The 24,215-nt window shown below is 31.1% G+C and overlaps 2 protein-coding genes and 1 long non-coding RNA gene across 3 annotated transcripts; 1 reads left to right on the top strand and 2 right to left on the bottom strand.

The window, feature by feature from the left end:
- Nucleotides 1-13,555: 13,555 nt before the first annotated feature.
- LOC112749788 (cell division cycle 20.2, cofactor of APC complex) lies at nt 13,556-15,858 on the top strand. Its single transcript, XM_025798174.3, has 4 exons — nt 13,556-14,006; nt 14,136-14,408; nt 14,494-14,763; nt 14,859-15,858. Exons 1-4 carry the CDS (start codon nt 13,875-13,877, stop codon nt 15,579-15,581), a joined length of 1,398 nt encoding a protein of 465 aa, XP_025653959.1. The 5' UTR covers nt 13,556-13,874; the 3' UTR covers nt 15,582-15,858.
- LOC140179613 (uncharacterized) lies at nt 14,008-17,255 on the bottom strand. Its single transcript, XR_011873205.1, has 2 exons — nt 17,030-17,255; nt 14,008-16,530 (listed from the first exon to the last, which is right to left on the bottom strand). It is a non-coding gene; the product is annotated as an uncharacterized lncRNA (long non-coding RNA).
- Nucleotides 17,256-19,302: 2,047 nt separating this feature from the next.
- Nucleotides 19,303-22,494, bottom strand: LOC112749787 (uncharacterized). The gene is made up of 3 exons (XM_025798173.2): nt 22,321-22,494; nt 21,983-22,191; nt 19,303-19,810 (listed from the first exon to the last, which is right to left on the bottom strand). Exons 1-3 carry the CDS (start codon nt 22,423-22,425, stop codon nt 19,540-19,542), a joined length of 585 nt encoding a protein of 194 aa, XP_025653958.1. The 5' UTR covers nt 22,426-22,494; the 3' UTR covers nt 19,303-19,539.
- Nucleotides 22,495-24,215: the final 1,721 nt, after the last annotated feature.

The following is a 24,215-nucleotide window of genomic DNA, read 5'->3' as shown; positions in this document are numbered from 1 at the left end:
CAAAACATGTATAAAATGACACTACAAGGTCAAGCACAATTAGAACAGCACCAGATATATATATATAGGAGTGTTCGCGGTGCGTGTTTGGTTCAGTTTTTAGAGAAAAGTCATCCGACAAAAGAAATTAAAATACGACAATTAAAAAAGTTTAAAGGTTCAATAGTCAACACAACAAAAAATAAAAATAAATTTCCAGCAACAGATAGCCACGTCTTGGTGTCCTCTCTAACAAAACAATGAAACTTCTTTAAGCAAACCTACCTAAAATCAAAAGATAGTTATATAATAAAAACAATAATAATTGGAAAAAGCACTTGATCATGTCACAGGTGAATCTTCACCATCATCTCTTAGGACCCATTCTAGGGACTACCTTATCAAACAATGTCAAAATTCTACCACTGACATGTCCAATACTCCAATCAAAAAGGATCCACACACATAGACCACTACAACCTTTATTTAAAGTGCACTTGATTTTATGATTAATTTGAACAATTATTTCAAAAATAAGATTATAACATTAACCATTTTACTTGTCAACCTAAAATTTACTTAACAGACCTACGATCAAGATCTATGGAAAGCATAGTCGAAATTGTGCTGTTAGATTGAGATGAGTTTAAGTAAATAGTTACCATGAATGGCAAGATCTATGGAAAGCACATTCGATGCAAGACCACCATGAATAGTTCCAGGCTCAGATGCCAAGGGATTTGTTGCTCCAATCAACTTTCAGCCAGTTGCAACAACACCTTTACCCTCCCAGACCATGGCAACAATAGAACTAGAGATAATGTATTAGACCAATCCATTAAAGAAAGACTTTATAATTACTAGCAATTTGTGGAGTTTCTAAGCTAAATTGTTAGCACGTATGTTAAGTAGTAACAAAAACAAAAGAATTTACCTTTTAAGTAAAATCCCTTCTTCTCAAATCTGCTAATAATCTCCCGAACCTAAAATAAAAAGTAGTTTTTTTTTTCAAATATTATAAGGGGAAAAAAGAATAACATTGACCTATTTTACAAAATAGCTACCTTCATCAACCTAATTACTAATATTTTCAAACAATCAGTAATGAACAAATAATTAAAAAATCAGTAATGAACAATAAACAACAACCAGCAATCAACAATGAACAATGAACAGCAATAGTAATTACTAGCAATTTCAAAAAATAACAACAAAATAATAAACAACAATCAACAATCAAACAACAAATATATAGAACAATGAAACTGAAATGATTGATTTATTGATTAACAAGTTAACAACAACCAGCAGCAATCCATTAATGATTATTGATTTATTGAACAGAAATTAGTCAAATTACTTAAATACATACCTGACTCGGAGGCTCGGGCTCCATATCTCAGTTGAATCGGCGGCTGGGTGGCTCAGTGGTCAGTCCTGTGCTGTCTTGTGTTGTGGGTTAAGTTAAAACGCTGCTGGCTGGTGCTGTGTTGGGTGGCTCAGTGGGAAGAAGGCTTCGGCAGTCGACGGATCGGTGCTGCTGGGAAGAACGTTGCTGGGTCGATGCTCGCTGGCAATGCTGGGCACTATTGGGAAGAACGCTGCTGGGTCGGTGCTCGCTGGGTGGAAGGCTTCGGTGCTGCTGGTGGTGGGAATTGAGAAGAATAAAAGGCTTCGAGAAGAGCCTGAGAGCAGCAGAGAGTGATACTGAGAGAAGAGAGGGAGAGAAGCTAGGTTTACATTTGGGGGTGCGGGGGTTAGGTGACTTAGGTCACGAGTGACTGAGTGAGGACTGAGGAGACAGGAGTCACGTTTGGGGTCTTTGTGGGGTGGCTGGGTTGGTTTTTTAGGGTTTTTCATATGCCGGTTCGGTTGGGATTTTCATTGTCAGAACCGAAAACCGAACCAAACTGCAATAAAAATAGCAAAATTTATTTTTTCGGTTTTTCAGTTTTCAGTTTGTTCGATTTTCGGTTTTTTCGGTTCGGTTGGTCGGTTTAGGTCAGTCCTGATCGGTTTTGAACACCCCTATATATATATATATCAGAATGATATTTAAGTTCAAAATGCCACTAGAAGCACCAGTCACATTCAAAGTCTGACATATACACCCAGAAATGCATCATACAGAGTTTATATGTATACAAACCTACTTAAAAAACATCCAAACATGCACAAAACAGAGTTTATATGTATACACCCAAAAATTATTTCACTATAAGTACGTAAAACAGCGTAAACGACTTAAAGAGTTTCATCAGAACAGTAATATGAGATCTAAACCAAGAACAGTGAAACAGAGAGAGAAATGCGACGATATAGTGCTTCGATTTCGAAATCAGAAACAAAAATGTGAAAAATCTAGAAGAAAAATGAAACAGTACCTTGAAAAATATTTGTTTGTTGTTTTTGGTGCTTTTTGATGGAGATTTGTATGTTTTCTTCTTGATTTCTTTTACTTTTCACGAGGAGTTGGACGGTTTCTTTAGAACTTTGTTTGGTTTCGAACGTTGCTTGAATCTCGAGGGTTTGGGTATTGATTGAGGAAGAGTCTCTCATAATGAGCGCGCTTTGGAAAAATGAAACGGTTGAGTAACGCACGTGGTTTTTACGCTCGAGTGTGGGGAGTGTGGTGCGCGTTCTTTTTCTTGGGCTTGGGCCAACTTGTAGAACTTGTAAGCTAAAAAAGCTTGTATGTGTAGCAGGCCTGTATCAAAAATTAAATTTTTGAAAAATATGTATCTTTTGTTTTTGTTAGTATTTCTAAAATATGGTTAAGGATTAGTTTGGATAAATAATTTAATTAAATTTTTTTTAAAAAAAAAAACCTAAAAGATAAAGACTTATATTAAAAATAACTTATCAATTTATTTAATTTTTTAGTTAAAAAATGTTTATTTTAAAAAGAGAATAATAAATTTTTTTATTATAATTTTATAGAAGTAATTTTTTTTAAAACTTCTTTGTAAGCATTTTAAATAACTTTTAAAAGAGTCACAAATTAATATTTTTTTATAAGTTAAAAGTTTAAAAACTCACTTATAAACTTATTCAAAATAGCTCTAAGTTACAATTTATTATATTCTCACAAAATTTATCTATATCCATATTACTATAGTATATTTTAAATCCTCTTTTTGTAAGTAACGATTATGGTATCTTTTTTTTTTTTTCTCTTTTCTCTTCGTGACCACATATTTAAGCTTGTAAACTATTGAATAGAGAATATGTGTTTAATAATTGTTAACATTTACTTTATGCTCTCTGTTAATAGTTTGTTATCAAATCATTAAGAAGGATAAAAATGCAAGAAAAAATTATATAACAATTGAAAATAGAGAAAATTTCACTCACCTCCTTTGCGAGATGTTAAAATAACACTCTTTTTTTTCTATTTTATAAATGTATATTCCCATCCTTTCTAACTTTTAAAAAACTTCTTTTTTAATCCATTTTAAATTTTTTGTGTTAACTAATATTAACTTTATCCATTTTTTAAGAAAAAATAAATTATTTTTTGAAAAAATATTCATTAACAAAAATTTTATTTTTCATCATTAAATTTTGCTTACCAAAATATTCTTTAATAAATTATTTTTTTATTGATTAAATTGTATTTTTATCAAAATACTTTAAAAAAAATTAATAATTAAATTATTTTTTTCTGAGATACCTACTCTTCAATAATTTTTAATTATTAAATTGTGATTTTACTAAAATTTTTGTTAACAATTATTTTTATATTTTATTATTAATTTTTTGATTAATATATATTATTTTAACATTAAATAAAAAAATCTTAGCACTGTTAATATGTATAACAATTAATATATATTGATATTGAAAAATAATCTTACTAAAATTTTTTATTTAATGTTAAAATAATATATATAGATATCAAAAAATTAATAGTAAAATATAAAAAAATTGTTAACGAAAATTTTGGTAAAATTATAATTTAATAATTATAAAATTATTGAAGGGTATTTTAGAAAAAAATATATAATTATTAAATTTTTTTAAAAATATAATTTAATCAATAAAAGAATAATTTATTAAAGAATATTTTGGTAAGTAAAATTTAATGATAAAAAATATAATTTTTGCTAATGGGTATTTTTTAAAAAAATAATTTATTTTTTCTTAAAAATGGATAAAGTTAATATTAGTTTACACAAAAAGTTTAAAATGGATTAAAGATGAGGTTTTTTAAAAGTTAGAAGGGATCGGAATGTACATTTATAAAATAGATGGGAGATGAGTGTCATTTTAGCATATCGCAGGAAAGTGGAGTGGAATTTTCTCTTAAAAATAATAGTCTTATTTTATTTTTGGAAAAAAGTTAGTTAAAGCATTTTTAACTGCATTGTGATACTAAATATTACACCTGATCATATTTAGGATTTAGGGTCAGACCCATTTCAAACAAAAATTTAATTGAGTCCATTTGAATCTCTTCCAATTCATTTATGTATTTGAGAAACTTGCATTTCATTTTCTTAAAATTAATTTTATCTTTCAGTTCAAAACAATAAAAAGAAAAATTAATTTTATACTGTAGAACTAGATTATAAAAGAAGTACTCGACCATAAAACTAACAATAAAAAAAACCTAACTTAAAAAATTCAGAATCATTTTTAAAGGAATTATCAACTATAATTGACTGTATTTTGAAAACAATTTTAAGTAAATCAATTCAATAAACATAGAACCCAACATAAGATGTTTGGGTTTTTGTTTTTTAACAATGCTAGGTAACCAAATTATTTTAGTAATCAAGTTCAATTAAATTAGGTTTAGTTTAGTAAAATTTTTATCTTTTAAAAGTAGTTTATGAAAGCTAATTTTTAAAAGTTAGTTTTTTAAAAGTTGTAGTATTTGTATTTGATAAATTAAATTAAAAATAATTTTTAATAAGCACAAACAACAATAAATACGTTTAATAAAATAGCTTTTAAAATTTAAAAATATTATAATAACTTTTAAAATTTAGATATTAATTAATCTATAAGATTATATTAAATTTTTTTAATTTTAATAAATACAAGCCAACTTTAAAAAGTTTCTCTTTAAATGCTTTCAAAAGCACCCTAATTTTTAAAAAACTACAAGCATAAGCACATGAGTTTTTTAATTTATCAAACACAAAACGAGTTATTTGTACTACCTTTTCGAAAAACTTTACCAAACCAAGCCTTACTTCAATCACTTATTAACTCAATAAAAATCCATTAAATAAAAAAAAGAAATCTATAAAAAAATATTAATTTAATTTGATTACAAAAATAATTTCTTTACCTGGCATTATTTTTGAGAAATGCTATTATTCCTTTAATAATTATTCATTAACCAGCCTTTAAATTTAATTTATTAATTATAATATTTTTAATAGATTCATATTTCAAGTTTGTAGAAGAAACAGAATACATTATGTAACTTTTTTTTTCATGAATTGAGATTGTTATATATTCTCTCTTTTCATTCAAAAAGCGGTTACTTTTACTCTTTTTATTTATTCATTTTTGTTTTTTAACTTACCTTATCTTTTGTCGTCTTCATCATCAAAAATAAAATAAGGAGACACTAAAATCGTTTAAACCATATTTTAAAACATAGTTTTATTTTAGATGTGTTCATAATTCATTTTGTATGTAATTATATTATTTTGAATGTGTTATATATATATATATATATATATATATATATATATATATATATATATATATATATATTGATGTAATATTTTAAATGTGTTTTCAAGGCACATCCAAAATAACAAATAACAAATATAACGTTTTCAAAACACATCTAAAATTCATCCATTATTCACACAAATTTTGCATGAAAATGTTCAAAAATATAAACACTTTTACAATTAAATGAACAACATAAATACGTCTAAATTAGATATTGACACATTTAAATTACATTAATATTATAGGTTCCAGATCAAACAGAATAGAGTAAAAAAAAAATCAATACAAATACATAAAGAAAATTACAGAGACATCCAACATACATTATGTATAGATTAAAAAGATGAAACCTTATATTAGGCATAAAAAAAAGAGATGAGAGACTAAGAATTTTAATAACACAGAGAATTTAAAGGAGGTAACAAATCTCAAATAAAATAAAATAATACAAAAAATTATAAATTAAAAGATAAAATCTTTTATTAAATAGAAAAAAAAATAGGAGATCAAGAATTCTAATAACATAGAGAATTTAAATGAGATAACAAATCCCAAATCAAATAGAGTATTGCAAAAGAAAATTATCAATACAAACACATTTAAAATTATGCATAGATTAAAAAGATAGAATCTTTTACAAAATCGAAAAAATAAAGGAATGAGAGACAAACAAAAACTCTACTAATTTATAAAGAAAAAATTTAGGGAACTAACTACAACATAAGTCAATTCAAACCAATTCCTTTTATTTCTAATTTTGAAATTCAAAAAATTAAGGTAGTGAATTTTTTTTTATAACAGATCTAATTTTTCAACTAATTAGCTCTAATTGACTATACTCCTAGTTAATTTTCTAGCGGAACTGATTCAGAAAATGCGAAAGAAATGATGCTTTGCGTGCGAGATGGAAAGTGGGAAAGAGGAAGAACGTGCTAATGAGAAACTAATGCGGCGAAGATGAGAATTGCGACGGAGGAGTGTGCGCTGCGGAGGAGGAGTGTGCGCGAAAAGGAGCGTGGTGTGGGGGAGGAGCATGATGAGGAAAGACGGTTAAGGATTCGATGGTCCCATAACGTTTAGACCATTAAATGGTCTCATTACAAAACATGTTTTTTAAGTTTTTTAATAACGGCTAAATAGTGCTTTTCTAATTTTAATTACAAATTAATCCCATATATTTTATTTAATTATAAAATTTTATTTTTTATTTTATAAATTATTATTTTATCATTCATCTATTATGTTTATTAACAAGCAAAAACAAAAAACAATAACGAATTAGATCTTCCATTGATCGTAATAAACTTTTTGGCAATCCCAATCGATTAAAAGTTTATCTTTGATCCGTCACATTCGTCCAGGGCTGTGAAATTGTGTTTCTTAAAAAATCAATCGATTGGACTTTAGATTATCACAAAATAATCGATTGAAAATTGTAAGGCAGTATGGTTTTTGCAAAAATCAATCGATTGGTCATATTACCCAATCGATTGAACGATGACTAGAATGAGAGTTTTTTATGATTCAATCGATTGTTTTATTACCCAATCGAAAGTTATTTTTATAACCACCTGAAAGCTTGTTATTAGAGTGAAGAAAATGACCACTGCTGATATTTTTGCATTCTCGAAATTACTTGTGGAAAAACCATTTGCTATGCCCAATTTATCCATATAGTAATCTCCTTCCACAAAATCATGGATGACAAATGTCTTTAGCTGTGGTTGGCTCCCAATTTCATCCAACAGCAAATCTGTCCATAATGGATAGGACATGAATTAATTAAGTTTGAGATAGTTTCATAAATTCATAATAGAAAGAACAGAAACAAGAGAAAGGTGCATACTTACATATAGTGCTTCTCATAGGGACCAACTTTAAGATTACTCTTGGATTCAACCTTAGCAAAAAAATTACCATTGATTTGGAGCTTGACTCTGACCTAAGGAACAATGTTAATACGATTATTAGGATCAGCGAATGACTCTTCCTAAAGATCCATTATTTCACCTGGATCAATAAAAACATAGATCAGACTTTCCTTACTTGTGTGGTGACAACAAAAAACGTTAGACACTGTCCCAATTTCATCCAATGCATTCACATGTACAATTGCCACGAGTTTCTTCTTAGAAAAGTCATAGATGTACCAAATAGTGACAAAATTAATAATAAGAAGATAATCACTGCAACCCAACCGAATGAGTTTCCTACAACAGTAATCATGAACCGGTGAAAAATTGCACTCAATGGGCTCCAAATGTCAGCAGTGGTCATTTATTCACTCTAATAACAAGCTTTCATGTGGTTATAAAAATAACAATCGATTGGCTAATATAAACAAACGATTAAATTATAAAAAATCCACATTCTAGTCATCGTTCAATCGATTGGGTAATATGACTAATCGATTGATTTTTGCAAAAATCATACTGCCTTACAATTTTCAATCGATTGTTTTGTGATAACCTGAAGTCCAATCGATTGATTTTCTAAGAAACACGATTTCATAGCCCTGGACGAATGTCACGGATCAAAGATAAACTTTTAATCGATTGGAATTGCCAAAAAGTTTATTACGATCAATGGAAAATCTAATTTATTATTATTTTTATTTTTTATTGTTAATAAACATAATAGATGAATGATAAAATAATAATTTATAAAATAAAAAATAGTTTTTATAATTAAATAAAATATATGGGGTTAATTTGTAATTAAAATTAGAAAATGATTATTTAACAGTTATTAAAAAACTTAAAAAATATGTTTTGTTATGGGACTATTTAATAGTCCAAACGTTTTGGGACCATCGAATCCGGTGCCAATAAAGACGCTGCAATGACTAGATTTTACGGGACTGAAGTTTATTTTGGGATATTTAAGAGTTTGTTTTAGGATGTACTAGTGTTTAGAAAGTTTAAAATTGATTTAAAAATTTAAAATTAAAATTTTGGATTTTAGTTTTGTCTAAATTATTTTTTAAATTTATATTTTAAATTAAAAAAATATTAAATTTGTTTAGATGTATTTATTTTATTTTTTTTAAAATTAATGTAATAAAAAACTGGTTAAAGGAATAGTTGAAAGGGGAGTTTTTTAATTTTGATATGGAGACGGTGTAGGAGTTTCGCAACGTTATGGGGGTTTGGGGTGTTTCACGGAGATGTGACAGCGTCGTCGAAGAAATCGGTGGCACCGATGGGGGGACGGAAATCGGTGGGTCTGATTTCAGGGAGCGGTAGGTGTGCAAATCGGTGGCACCGATTGGTGACCCCGTTGCCACGCGTCGCGCATGCACCTGGCTTCTGGGTGGCCCGTGACTCTCTATGCGTGTTTCACCCCTCAAAACCCGTCTTTCCCTATCTCTTTCACCCTCCCAACACTATCTCTTTCACTCTCACACAAACTATCCCTTTCTGCTTACTCTCAACCCCACCATTTCACCATTGTTGGACCACAACAATCTCGGTGAAAAATTTGAATAAAAATGCCAAAAAGAAGAAAAATTAAGGAAGTAAATCATCCAGAACTTCATATATCTTGGACATTCAAATTATGTAAGTTTTTATTTTTTAATAATCTTATTTAATGATAATAATAGTGATAATTTTAGATTTTATTAGCAATATATATTATAATGGCACTAAGTAGAGATTAAGCATGTATGTATGTATGTAAGTCACCAAAAAAAAAAAGCATGTATGTATGTATAATTTTATTATTAGGTGGTTAGAAATAGAAATTAAAATAGGAATAAACCTTGTATGTAACTATGTATGTATGTATGTATGAATGATATAGTTAGTTAGTAAATTGTACCGGTGAGGGTGAACTGGGTTTTTTTTTTATGCATATTAATTAAAATAAAATAAAAAAATGAATGTTTGTAAAGAATGAATGAATGAAAGAGAAAGAAAAATGAGATCTGTACATATTAGATTGGAATAGGTGGATATTGATATATTGTTATTGTTATTATCAGTATTAGTAATTGAGTTTAATTAATTATTATGATTAATAATAAAAATTTAATTAATTATTTTATTTATGATCATTAACAATTGAATTTTAATTTAGTAAAATTTAGACAATAAATTAGTAATAACTAAACTTAGATTTTATGCTGTGTTAAATAATAATAATAATAATAAAAAATTAGTAAACCTAGTATATATGAATAATAATAATAATAATAATAATAATAATAATAATAAAATTAGTATGTATGCTGTTTGAATAATAATAATAATAATAATAATAATAATAATAATAATAATAATAATAATAATAATAATAAATTAGTATGCTGTTTTTTATATGAATAATAATAATAATAACAACAATAATAATAATAAAATTAGTATATATGCTGTTTGAATAATAATAATAATAATAATAATAATAATAATAATAATAATAGAAAAATTAGTATGAATAATAATAATAATAATAATAATAATAATAATAATAATAATAATAATAAATTAGTTTGATGTTTTATAATAATAATAATAATAATAATAATAATAATAATAATAATAATAAAAAATTAGTATGTATGCTGTTTGAATAATAATAATAATAATAATAATAATAATAATAATAATAATAATAATAATAATAATAATAATAATAATAATAATAGAGGCTGATTTACTATGTAAGGTTAATTAATTTCTGTTATAAGGTAATGAATATGATTGAAGGATTTTTGTATAACAGATTTAATGTGTATATTTGAATTGCAGTTATGCTGGGAATTAGTTATAATGGACATGTTAAGTATAATTGTGTTTTTGAATAATATAGTTATATTATACTTGTTCTTATAATGGAAATGTGATATTGTAGGCTTCAAGGATGTTGATGTGTGATCATTTACACCCGCCGGATCCATATAACCAAATTGTTGAGTCATAGTTACGCGAGACTGGATTTTATTATGTATCCCAAATTGGAGTTATTAAAGGTCAGTCAGCAATGTTGACCCCATCGGTAACCACCATCAAATGCCAAAGCATACTGCTCACGAGGGATCCGATCAAGCCAGTTGGTGTAAGCCTCACCCCGTTCCTTTAATCGTTCATAGCGCATCTGGTACTCCCTGGTCGTCCTCGAGTATCCTATGAAAAACATTCAGTCAACTATGAACACCATTCTATTTTGATCGTACTTACAATAAATTCAAAGTTCATTCTATTCAAACTTACCAATGTTGACGATAAGCTTTTGCAAGTAAGGTGCCTTGAACTTCCTCAAGAAGTTGGACTCAATATGCCGGATACAAAACATATGGAAAGCTCTAGGAGGAGACCACGCCCTATTACTTCGTTCAATAGCTAACCTAATCGAATCGTGTCGATCAGAGATAAGTCCGACACCATCACGTGTCACCACATGTTGATGCAGGTTGCTCAGAAAAAAGTACCATGCATCAGAAGTCTCTCCCTCCACTATGGTAAATGCAATAGGCACTATGTTGTTATTACCATCTTGTGAGACTGCAACCAATAAACAACCCTTGTATTTTTCATACAAATGAGTCCCGTCCACCTGCACCACTGGCTTGCAGTGTCTAAAGGCCCTTATACAGGGGTAATAACTCCAGAAGACTCTATGTAGAACACGTATATCAGGAACCAAATCATCTCCCTGGTAAGTAGGCATTGTTTCAAAGTGAACCACTGCTGATGGCTCTTTGTGGCACATGGCCTCAAACCATATGGGCAAAGCTTCATACGATGCTTCCCAACTTCCGAAAATTGATTCGACCGCCTGCTGCTTTGCTAACCAAGCCTTGCGATAACTGATGGTGTAGTTAAACTTTGACTGGACATCAGCAATTACTGATTTCACCTTTATAGACGGGTCAACCTCTACCAACGGCTTTATTGCTTCTGCACTGTCTTGGAATCCAGCTTCGAATGGTCTTGAGAAATAGTAGACCTGGTACAAGTATGACTTCCATTGTACCTCCTTATCTCCCAACAGTACTTCTTCTGCATTTTGGTTACCCTGATCAACCAGTCACAACCATTCCCATATTCTATACATTTGGCATAGAATGTCGTCGGTTCCGACTCATATACCCGATAGTCCACACCTCTCCGGATGGTATAATCTTTCATTGCCTTGATTACTGCCTCCCTTGAACTGAATTCCATCCCCACTGTGAACTCACCATCCGCCACAACAGGAGGGGCTGCATACATCAAAAGTAATAAATGCTTCATTATGTACTCAGTAAGAAGTCTTTTATTACAACTCAATTAATAAACACACTTTACTATGTAAGATCGTTATAGTCTTATTTTTCGCTATTCCATCTACGTAAACAACAACTAAATATCATTCACAACAAAGAACTATTAATTAATAAAAAAATCAAACGCTATGGTCACAAATGCCTAGTCACATATCACATACATTACTCATCCGACTTATCGATCTGCTACTTCAGAGTTTCACATAGCTACCTAGGTTTACGCACCGCATTCATATATTGCGGAAACTCCGGTGCGTGCATAGCCTCCAAATCCAATGACCGCATGAAAGAAGGCTCCTGAAACGGATGCGGGTTTGCTAGTGCATTTGCAACTTCCGCCACATCTACGTTCATGGCGCTGCCAGCTTCATCTTCGTCTTCACCTGGACTGACGATCTCATAGTTACTTTCAAATTCATTTTCGCTTTCACTATTATAATCTTCCAATTCAATGTTACGGTCCGCTTCAGATTGCTCAAACTCAATATATAACTCGATGCACGACATTCGGTGGCGATTTTCCATGTACATTGAAAACATTTCATGCATACTCGCTTCGTCCATCACATACTTGGTCTGAAATTGAATAAACCCACCAAACACAGGTAAAGGATACCTGTACAAAATACACGATACTCTCCTACATCTTTGAGAATCTATCTTCTCACAAATCACACCTTTCAATTCCTCAAATGACAATGTGAACGGAATAACAACATCTAATGGATTTTCACACACAAATTGAACTCCCTCATATGTTTGCAATAAGATCTGTCCGTAATAATAAATCTTCAATTCAACTCTATCATCCATAACACTAACTATTCTCAACCTCACAGAAATTTCTTTTACAAAAATGAAGGAGAAGAATCAGAGAAGAGAAGAGAAGAGGATGAACATTAGCTGAGACCGGCGAGGAAGAAATGGGGCTTCTGTGAACTCACCATCCGCTTTTTGTATGCACTAACGGGCATATCGGATGGACCGACCGCTGCACCCCAAATCGGTGGGTCCGATTGGTGCACCCAGGATTAAAATAAAATTCTCTGCCTCCAATAATCGGTCCCACCGATTACTGCACTCTTCAGCTAACGTCTTCCTCCACCCAGAAATCGGTGGCATCAATTTCATACCCATCAACCTCTCCCTCACACAAATCGGTGGGACCGATTCCTCTCTGCTTGAAATCAGTGGCTCCGATTTCTTCCCCCAAAATTCCAAAAAAGCAACGCCGTCATAACAGTGTAAATCACCCGTAATGATCATATCCCAGCATAACTCATACCCCCAAATCATATCCAAAAAAATCTGCCTTAAAAGGGTACCAAGTTGAGTTGATTTTTTTTCTATCATTTTTTAAGCTTACAATGAGTCAATGAGATTTTACTAAAATTAAGATTCATACATAAATCGCCAATCCTAAAATTTATTAATTTACTCATTCAACATTTTAAATATTTTGCTATTTGGATTTTGGAGTGAGTTTTTAGGCAATCTGAGGATTTGTATTTTGACAATTCACACCTCCTGGTGGTCTCAAAAGACATCATGCCAATGAAGGACAATCTGGTCAATATATATTGCAACGGCTATTAACATAAACAAAGAGAACTAGCCGTTGCCGCCAATCCGCCACCACCATAACCCAAACACCGCAAAAACCCTAATTCGCATTTCTTCCCCTATTTAAAGATTTCACTTCAATTTTCCTCACCATAATCATTATCATCTCTCCCTCTTTATCCAATCTCTCCGGCGTTCTAAATCTGCTGTGCTTTGACTTCCGCTAATTTCTGATCTTTTCGCTAATAATAATCATCACTTCATTGTTGTTATTAAATTCTGTGATTTTGTGATTTGTTATTAGATTTTGTGAATTCTTTCATCTATTCCATTTTCCGCTTTCTGTTTTTCCCTTTTTTAACTAACAATGGATGCAGGATCCTTGAGTTCTTCTACCACAAAGACACAGTCTCTGAGTTCTAACACAACAACCATGAAAACACATTGTCGCTCCCCTCTCCGGGAGCAGTTTATTCAGAGAAAGAATTCCAAAGAAAATGTAAGAAAATGATTCCAAAAAGTCACTCCATTTGCAATTCACTTGTGATACATTGTTTTCAGAAATGAGAATTTATCTGTGTAGAGCAAGTATTTGATCCCCTTTCATTTTTGTTTGTTTTGCCTGCAGTTGGACAGGTTCATTCCGAATCGATCGGCCATGGATTTCGATTATGCTCACTACATGTTAACAGAGGGGGCAAAAGGTAAGGAAAATCCAGTTGTAAGTTCCCCCTCTAGAGACGCCTACAGGAAGCAGCTTGCAGAATCCTTGAACATGAACCGGACCCGAATTCTCGCTTTCAAGAACAAGCCACCTGCACCAGTTGACTTGATTCCTCATGAGAGTTGCTCTACTCTTCACCAAGATAAACCGGCAAAGACCCGAAGATACATTCCACAGGTTCACCACTATGATCTTCCTTTGATTATTTGTTGTCTGATTGTATGTGCTGATTTGATTTGATTTGATTTGCTGGATATGTCAGACTTCAGAGAGGACATTGGATGCTCCGGATCTTGTGGATGATTACTACCTCAATTTGCTGGATTGGGGAAGCGCCAATGTTCTTGCAATAGCACTTGGAACCACAGTGTACTTGTGGGATGCAACAAACGGTTCTACTTCAGAGCTTGTTACAGTTGATGATGAAAATGGACCTATCACATCTGTTAGCTGGGCACCGGATGGACGACACATCGCAGTTGGCTTGAACAACTCTGAAGTACAGCTATGGGATTCGGCTTCAAATAAGCAGGTTGGTTTGGTTTATCTCTAACCAAGAAATGAATTGAATTTGGTTTATCACTTTATCCTTAGTTTGCTGAAGTTGGTTCTGTTTTGATTCTGCAGTTGAGGACACTGAGAGGTGGACATAGGCAGAGAGTTGGATCATTGGCATGGAACAATCACATACTCACAACTGGAGGAATGGATGGAAGAATCATCAACAATGATGTTAGGATCAGATCACACATTGTTGAAACCTACAGAGGGCATGAGCAAGAGGTTTGTGGGCTAAAATGGTCAGCTTCAGGTCAACAATTAGCAAGTGGAGGCAATGATAATCTACTTTACATATGGGACAGAGCCATGGCATCTTCGAATTCGGCAACACAGTGGGTTCACCGGCTCAACGATCACACATCAGCGGTTAAAGCCCTTTCTTGGTGCCCTTTCCAAGGGAACTTGCTAGCTTCTGGTGGAGGCAGTGGTGACAGAAGCATTAAGTTTTGGAATACACACACTGGTGCATGCTTGAACTCAGTTGACACTGGGTCTCAGGTATGCTCCCTTTTGTGGAGCAAGAATGAGAGGGAGTTACTAAGTGGTCATGGTTTTTCACAGAATCAGCTAACACTTTGGAAGTACCCTTCAATGGCAAAGATGGCAGAGCTGACTGGACATACATCAAGAGTTCTGTTCATGGCTCAGAGCCCTGATGGTTGCACAGTTGCATCAGCAGCAGCCGATGAGACATTGAGATTTTGGAATGTATTTGGAGCTCCAGAAGTCACAAAACCTGCACCTAAAACCAGACCTGAGCCATTTTCCAATGTGACTCGCATTCGATGAGCAACTTGGATGATGTATACATCCATGTATATACATACATACATACAATGTATGTAAATTTGTAATTTGTAACATATTATATTTCACTGGCAGTGAAATAAAAACACAACTTTATGCCCGTGGATGTAGTCACGCACACTAGTGACGAACCACGTATATCGCCTTTCTTGTCCATTTTCTTTTTGTATGCTCATTCCAAACGAGAAGCTAGCCCCCATTTCATATCTCGAATATATCAACAACCATACCAATAAATAAAACTTAGCAAAGAAGGAAATTGTGATTCTGTAGTTAAATTTTGACCTTTAGCCACAAAATTTTTCCTTTTTTTTTTCCTTCTTCTGAAGGTCTACTTTAACAATGTTGCAAATTAAGTAATTTGGCCAATTATTAAATGAACACGATCAATTTTAATTAGTTATATGGTTAAGATTTTTCAAAAATATTAAATGATGACACAATTACTTTTGAAGTATAAAAGGTAAAACAAAAATGAAAAAACACAAATATTAAATGATGACACAATTACTTTTTCTTGTTAATCACTTCTGAGTTCTAATACCAAAAAATGCACGAAAAATTGTATACAACAGTGGTAACATTACTTCTTAACAAAGCATTTTAATTTTAAAAACTCTTCTTCAGACAACTAAAAGCGAGAACTAATTCAGCATGCCAAGGTACTTAACTGTGGTTATGCCGTGGCGATAACTTGTGGTTTACTAACCACAAGTTATCGGCCGAAGTGCTGCTGGCACTTCCTGCTGCCAAGAGAAGGTAATAGGTGATCCCAGTTACAATGCTTGCGAGGGATAAGATTCCACCCACCGCAAATACTCCTTGTTTAACAAAATTTCACGAGTAATAATCACTGTGTGTGCTCTTCTTATGTACATTATTTAAGATAGCACCAATCACCAAAAGGAGGATTGCAACAACGAGTGTCACCCTGTTCAAACACATATTTTAATCACATTAAATAACCGACTAACATGAGTATTTAACCAAACTAAAAATGTTAGGTGATCAATACTGTTTTCTTACTTTTTGCATTATATTTGAACCAACATTAATCGAGTCTCCCATTTTTCATAGTAAAAATATCGGTCCTTAGTATTTTTCAGAAAGAAAAAAAAAAACTACAAACTCAAATCAAATAATAACTTCGTTGTTGCTAAGAGTTGAATTTTATGTATGCATGCTTTTTACAAATACACAAGCAAACAAGATGCACTTGTTAATAATACTAAAGTTAGGATTGGCTTCTAATTTACATTCACACACATGGCACAGCTCTTGAATTCCTTCTCATGATGTAATCCATCACATGTTTTAGAAAATCAAAACCATAATGACAATATGAAAAATAAGGCATAATCGACAACAGAAGAAGTAAATGGCAGAAGCAGAGTCAAATAAACAACTATGAAGTGATGAAATTAGCATACCATGACAAAATACTGCAGAGAACTACACAGCTGCGCTTGGCATGAGGAGATTTTCTGTAACAACAACACCAACACCCGTTTGCAGCATTCAATATTATCTGTGCTATCCCAATACATGCAGTAATCAGAAGGAGCAAACTACCAAAACCACAACGTCTTTCTTCTCCATTGTGTGGATCAGTCACTACTCTTTTCTGGGGATGAGTGGAGTGCTTTGTGTGTGTTATTGTGTGAGGTTAAGTTAAGGTATATAAAGAAGAAGGATCGAAAGAGGATAGTGACTTATATTTTTACAAAATGTTAAACAATGAGAGAGAAGCTTTTTGTTGTTTTGAGGGAACAAGAATGCGAGTTAATAAATCCGCATACACCAAACGGCCAATGTTTAATATAATATGTTTGTTTTAATGCACCTCATGCATTATATTTCTTTGTTCCTCAAAACTATATATGTAGTTGTGGACCCTTCCATGGCATATCAGAGCTCACTCATCATACATCAAGACTTCTATTCATGGCTCGTGGTGCACATTAGCATCAGCCGCTGCCGGCGACACGCTCTGATTTTGGATAATTCTTCTCTCTAATCTATTCATTTTTTTTTTATAAGGAGGAGTGTTAGGACCAACAAATTTTGTGATTTATAATCATCAATTAGTTATCATTAGCGTTTTTAATGGTATGAGATTATATTTAATAGTGTAGAATTATTCACTCCTCTTTTTACTGGTTAAATACTGACCAAATATTTCTTTTTTGATGTGTTTATTTTTCTTCTCCTTTAATTAATTTATTTTAGTATCCAGTAAACGGTTAAATCAACATATAATTGAACTTGATTATTAAAATAAATTATTTATTATATAAAACAGGGCGGAGCTAGATGAAAGTTTATAGAGGGCTAAAAATATTTATAATAATAAAATAAGACTAAAATAAAATTTTAAGGGGGACTAAACTGAAATTTGTAGGACTGCACACGGATCGGATCGGATCAGATATAGCATAAAATTCTATCTGATCTGCACTGCACTCATCGGATCGGATCGGATACGATATCCGCATTTTTTCAGGCCAGATCCGATCCGATCCGATTCATATACTTGCGGATCGGATCGGATATCGGATATCGGATATATCCGCATAATTCAAAAAAGAACCATTTTAAGATTCTATTTGGCTATTTTTACAAAAAATATCCATAAAATTCATTTTTCACCTGTTTAAACCTATTTATTCCTAAAATATTATCAATAAAAGTTCTCTTGAATAAAAAAAAAATAATAACACAAAATTTAACTTTAATTATTCTAAGTTGAAGTACAACATAAAAAATAAAAAATAAGATATCATAAAATTCATAAAATAACACACTAAAATTCATATCACATTAAGGTTTACTTTCTTAAACTATGCTATTTATATGAGACAATGCGGATATGCGGATTTGCGGATCGGATCTGCAGATATTACTGCTAAATCCGCAATCCGATCCTACCATAGTGCGGATCGGATAATATCGCAAAATTCAGATCGGATGTGGATAATTACCGCGGATATGTGGATATTATCCGATCCATGTGCAGCCCTAAAAATTTGCATATAATTTACATGTAAAAAATTAAAATTAGGGAGACCATTGCCCCTTTGCTACAATGTAGCTCTGCCCTGATATAAAATTATGTTTAATATTGAAATAAGAGTCTAATTTTAATATCTTTACATAGACATTTAATTATATTTATTTTTTTAAATGATTAATGATACAACTAATATAATTTTTTTTATTTTAATAACATAACCTTACGTAATTATATATATATATATATATATAATCCTTTTACACTTATAATGCATACCAAAACAAAATTCTTTTAATAAATCTAAAAAATAAGACGCTTGAAGTATTTAATACATAGCTCCATCAATCTCAAAACCTACCCAAAGGCCAGACCTCAGTCATTTTTCATTGTGACTCGCATTCGATGAAGTATCCTTTTTTTTTGGGGGGGGGGGGGGGGGCACATGGTTGGAGACTTAGAGTATGTATATTTTTTTTTTGGGGGGGGGGGGGGGCACATGGTTGGAGACTTAGAGTATGTATATTTTGAAGTAGTTTCTCTAATGTGGTAGAACAAAAATACTATTTGATTTTAGTATTTGATCAAATTTACTTTTATTTTTAAGTAATTTGACCAATTATAATGAACACGATCAATTTTAGGTAGTTTATATGGTTAAGATTCTTTCAAAAATATTAAAAGATGACACAATTAAAAATAAGGTGCTTAATTTTGAAGTAGAAAAGGTTCGGTAAAAGACAGAAAGGAAATGAAAAACACACAAATACTGTGTGTACTTTTTCTTGTTCATCTTTCTATGGATCACTTCTAAGTTCTAATACCAAAAGGTAGAAGATGCACGAAAAATTGTACACATCAGTGGTAACATTACTCCAACACAAACGTTTGTTAATTTCTTAACAAATCATTTTAATTTTAAAACTTAGTTCATTTGAACTGTGGTTGTGCGGTGGCAATGGCTCCCTGGTTAGGATACGACGAGTTATCGGAAGGGATGCCGGCACTCTTTCCTGCAGCTAAGAGAAGGTAATAGGTGATCCCAGTTGCAATGCTTGCGACGGATAAGATTGCACCCGCCGCAAATACTCCGGGTTTAACAACAACGCACGAGTAATTATCGCTGTATCCGCTCTCCTTATGTACATTATTAAAGATAGCACCCATCACCAAAAGGAGGATTGCAACAACAAATGTGACCCTGTTCAAAGTTCAAACACATTTTTTAACCTTATTAAATAACTGACCAACATGAGTATAATCAACCAACCCAAAAATGTCAGGTCACCATATTTTTTTTAAAAAAATATTCGAGAGACAAAAAAATGTAATTAGATATAACAAATATGTAATTTTAGATATTATATACATAAAATTATATCTATTAAATTAAATTAAATAATTTTAAATTATTATCTTCTTACCATTATAATTTTTTTAATTTTTGTTTTACATTTGAATTAACATTAGTCAACTCTCCTTTTTTTTGTGTGTGTGCAAAAGATATTAGTCTCTATTTTTTGCCTTATATTTCAACTAACAATAGTCGAGTCTCTCGTTTTTCGCACAAAAAATATTACATCATTAATCCTAAAAATTTAAGTTAATTTTGGAGTTCACAAAAGATCAAACTCTTGACTTTTCGGATCTAAAACTCTAATACCATATCATGAAACCACTTATCCCAAAAGCGTAACCTGACAGTACAATGTAACACTAATGGTTATATCTCTAATACTTCCTAAACCTCTATCTCAAATCGAATAATACTTTCACAAATAAATTAAAAAAATGTAAAAAAAACTAACTTTTAATTAATTAATATTAACTAATTTTAAAATTTACAATTAAAATTTTATCATTTAAAATTTAAAATTTAAATTTAATATAAACAAAATAATTTTTAAAAAATAAATTAATATTTGATTAAAAAATTAGTTATCTAACATTTATCATAAATTTATTAACAAATACATATCATTTGTCAAACTCTAGATTATTTTTATTTAAATTAATAAAATAATATTTATTGAAATATGTAATGTGTAAGTAAATTACGATTTTAACTACTTATTAAACATCTTAAATACGACCAAAAAATATTAAGTACACAAATCGAGTAGGGACTTTGCTAGGTAGACAATGACTTTTGTGAATAATGTGAACAATGAGCTCTAAAATTAACTTAATAAAGTAAAAACACACTACACCCCCAAATTACCCACCTAAATCTTAATATTAGAATAACCATCTACACACCTAATAAATTGAACATTCGATATATTCATTATTCACATTGTTTAATATTTTCATTGTCTACATAACTATACTTTTTTATCGAGTAGTATGTATCCGAAACATGATATATTAAAAAAAAAAAACCCTAAAATATAAACTACCTGAAATATGGCCATATAATTGTATCAAATTTCGGATACACACAATTTGGCTAATTTTTTTTATATTGATTAAATATATGTGTAATATATTGTTATTGAAAAATTAGGTGTTTTTTTTATATGGTGTTTTATTTAAATTGGACGTTCCGATTTGTTTGATAAAAAAAATAAATTACAAATCGGAGGGTCCGATTTATTTGAAGAAAAAATTAAACTCCAAATCGGAGGGTCCAATTTGTATTTTTTATTTTTTTTATTTGTTAAAATAAAAATCGGACGGTCCGATTTCAACATTAAAAATTTTTTTATTTTCGAAATCACAAATCGGACCGTCCAATTTGTGATTGTTTGTTTAAAAAACAAAACAATGCAAACAAATCGGTGCCTCCGATTTATGTCATTCCATAGCCAAATAAAACACCTCTCTCTTCACACCATATTGTCATACACGTTTCTCTCCCACACGAAAAATAAAAAGCGCACACTATCCTATTTGTGTAATTAATAATTTTTTTATCTGCGTACCCAGAATATATAATAATATTTATAATCGTAATTCATCTAATATTATGCATTTCAATAAATGTTATAGAGGAGTGCTAGGAGCAGCAATTTTTGTGTTTTGTAACCATCAATTGGCCATCAATAATATTTTTAATGGTGTGGGATTACATTTAATGATGGAAGATCATTCATTTTTCTTTTGATGGTTAAGGTGCTGGTCACAAAACAACAAAAATTGCTGGCCCCTAGACTTTCTCAATGTTATATTTTGGATTGATGCATTCCATAAACTTGCTAAGAGTGGAATTTAATGTATGCATGCTTTCACATTACACATGCAATCCATCACATGTTTTAGAAAATCAAAAGCAGAATGAGAATACGAAAAATAAGGCATAATCGACAACAGAAGAAGTAAACGGCAGAAGCAGAGTCAAATAAACAACTATGAAGTGATGAAATTAGCATACCATGACAAAATACTGCAGACAAGTACACAGCTCCGCTTGGCATGAGGAGATTTTCTGCAACAACAACACCAACACCCGTTTGCAGCATTCAATATTATCTGTGCTATCACAAGAGCCACCACTGCACCTACAGCAAGACCCGAAGCCGGACTACTTCGATCCCGGAGATATATGCAGTATTCAGCACTAATCATCGGAACTTCGGAAGCCTGCAAAGCGAAAATTCCACAGTAACTGTTATTAGTATTACACTACTAACCAAACCTTTTCCCACATTATCATGTCTTGCTCAGTGAAGACATAGAAAGAGAGATGTCGCCGAATGATTAAGTGGAGACCTTGACCCTGGTAACCTCAGCACCGAAAGCTAAAGCAGCAGATAAGATGCCGAAGATGGCAACGACAGAGGACACCGCCACAACCACAACGTTCTTCTTCTCCATTTTATGAATCAGTCACTACTTTTCTTGGGATGAGTTGAGTGCTCTGTGTGTATGTCATTGTTTGAGGTTAAGTTAGGTATATAAAGAAGAAGAAGAAGAAGAAGGACCGAAAGAGGATAGTGACTTATATTTTGACAAAATGTTAAACAATGAGAGAGAAGCTTTTTGTTGTTTGGAGGGAACAAGAATGCGAGTTAATAAATCCGCATGCATGCACCAACGGCCAATGTTTTTTTTTGGTGACTACCAACGGCCAATGTTTAAAATAAGGGTTTAATTATACCGTATAATGTATTTTAATAAGTATTGAATTTAATTTTAATGTATTGATAGTTTAATTATATTCGTTCTTTTCTTTTGAATGATTTTTTATAGGGATGAGTACGGGTAGTGGGTATCCGATTACCCGTCCGAATTCGAACCGAACTAATTAAATTGATTCTAAAACTAACGGGTAATCGGGTCCAACTCGAACCAAACCGATAGCTTTTGTTAGTGATTGGTTCGGGTATCGGTTTGGGGGTGCGGAATCCGAACTAACCTGCGAACCTGATCATATATTAATTAAATAAAAAAACTAAAAAAATATATATGGCATTTCCATTAGACAATGATTATTCATTATTAATATGTTAGATTTTAATGAGTTTAGTTTTTAATATATTTGGTGTTCACATGTTTGGATTATTTCTATTGATGTTACATGTTTATTGTACTTGTTGAATTTTTAAGATAAAAATTTGGTTTTTTTTTTTATGAATTTCAAAATCATCGGGTACCCAATTATCCGAACCGAACCAATCCGTTCTTAATCGGTTTGGTTTGGTTCGGGTACATGTATAAAAAAATGCAAATCCGAACTAATTACATTTTGATCGGTTCGGTTCTAATTTTACGATAAATCCAAACCAAACCGATCCGTGCTCACCCCTAATTTTTTACGCGGTCAATATTAAAGACAATTATTTTTGTTAATGTGGCTTTATGTAATTAAATGCACGTGTACAATTATTTTATATTGAGAGTGTATCAAAATTAAATTTATAAATATTATATTATTTAAAAATTAATTAGATAATATATAAACTAATGTTAAATTTGAATAGTTTTATATTAAAAATATGTTACAGAGCATTTATTTGATAATTTATATATAATTTTATATAATTATTCAACTAAAATTTAATACAAATTAAAATATAGTTTAAATTTACTTGGGTTAAAAAAATGAATGAGAATAAAAAATATAAAAAATATTTAAATATATTTAGTAAGAAAATATGTCAAATTTAAATTTATTTAAAGAAATTTTAGTCAATTGATATGAAGGATTAAGAAACAAAAGAATAATATAAAAATCTTATGTAATATGTATAAGTAGACTAAAAATATCATAATAAAAAGGGCAAAAAACTTAAATAAGCCATGATGAGTTATTTACACAAATCAGCCATTCTCAAAAATGCTTCATCAATCAACCAAACCACATTTTAATGTAATTCGAATTAGCTTCATTTGAACCTCATTTGAACTAATTCAAAGCTACTCGTTTTGAATTATAGCTAACCAAACTAACATACTAATTCGAAACAATAAGATTCGAATTACGTACAAAAAGGAATAATTCGAATTAGGTGGCTTCGAATTACTAGTGAGCGCGATTCCCCAAGGAGTTCGAACCTTATTGATTCGAATTAGTCACATTTTGCAACTAGTAGTAATTCGAAAGGGGTTGATTCGAATTACAAGGGATTAGGCTATATAAGGAGTTCGAACCAAGCTCATTCGAT

The sequence above is a fragment of the Arachis hypogaea genome, chromosome 15, assembly GCF_003086295.3.
Source record: "Arachis hypogaea cultivar Tifrunner chromosome 15, arahy.Tifrunner.gnm2.J5K5, whole genome shotgun sequence".
NCBI classification, from domain to species: domain Eukaryota; kingdom Viridiplantae; phylum Streptophyta; class Magnoliopsida; order Fabales; family Fabaceae; genus Arachis; species Arachis hypogaea.
This window is presented reverse-complemented; position numbering and strand designations above follow the sequence as displayed.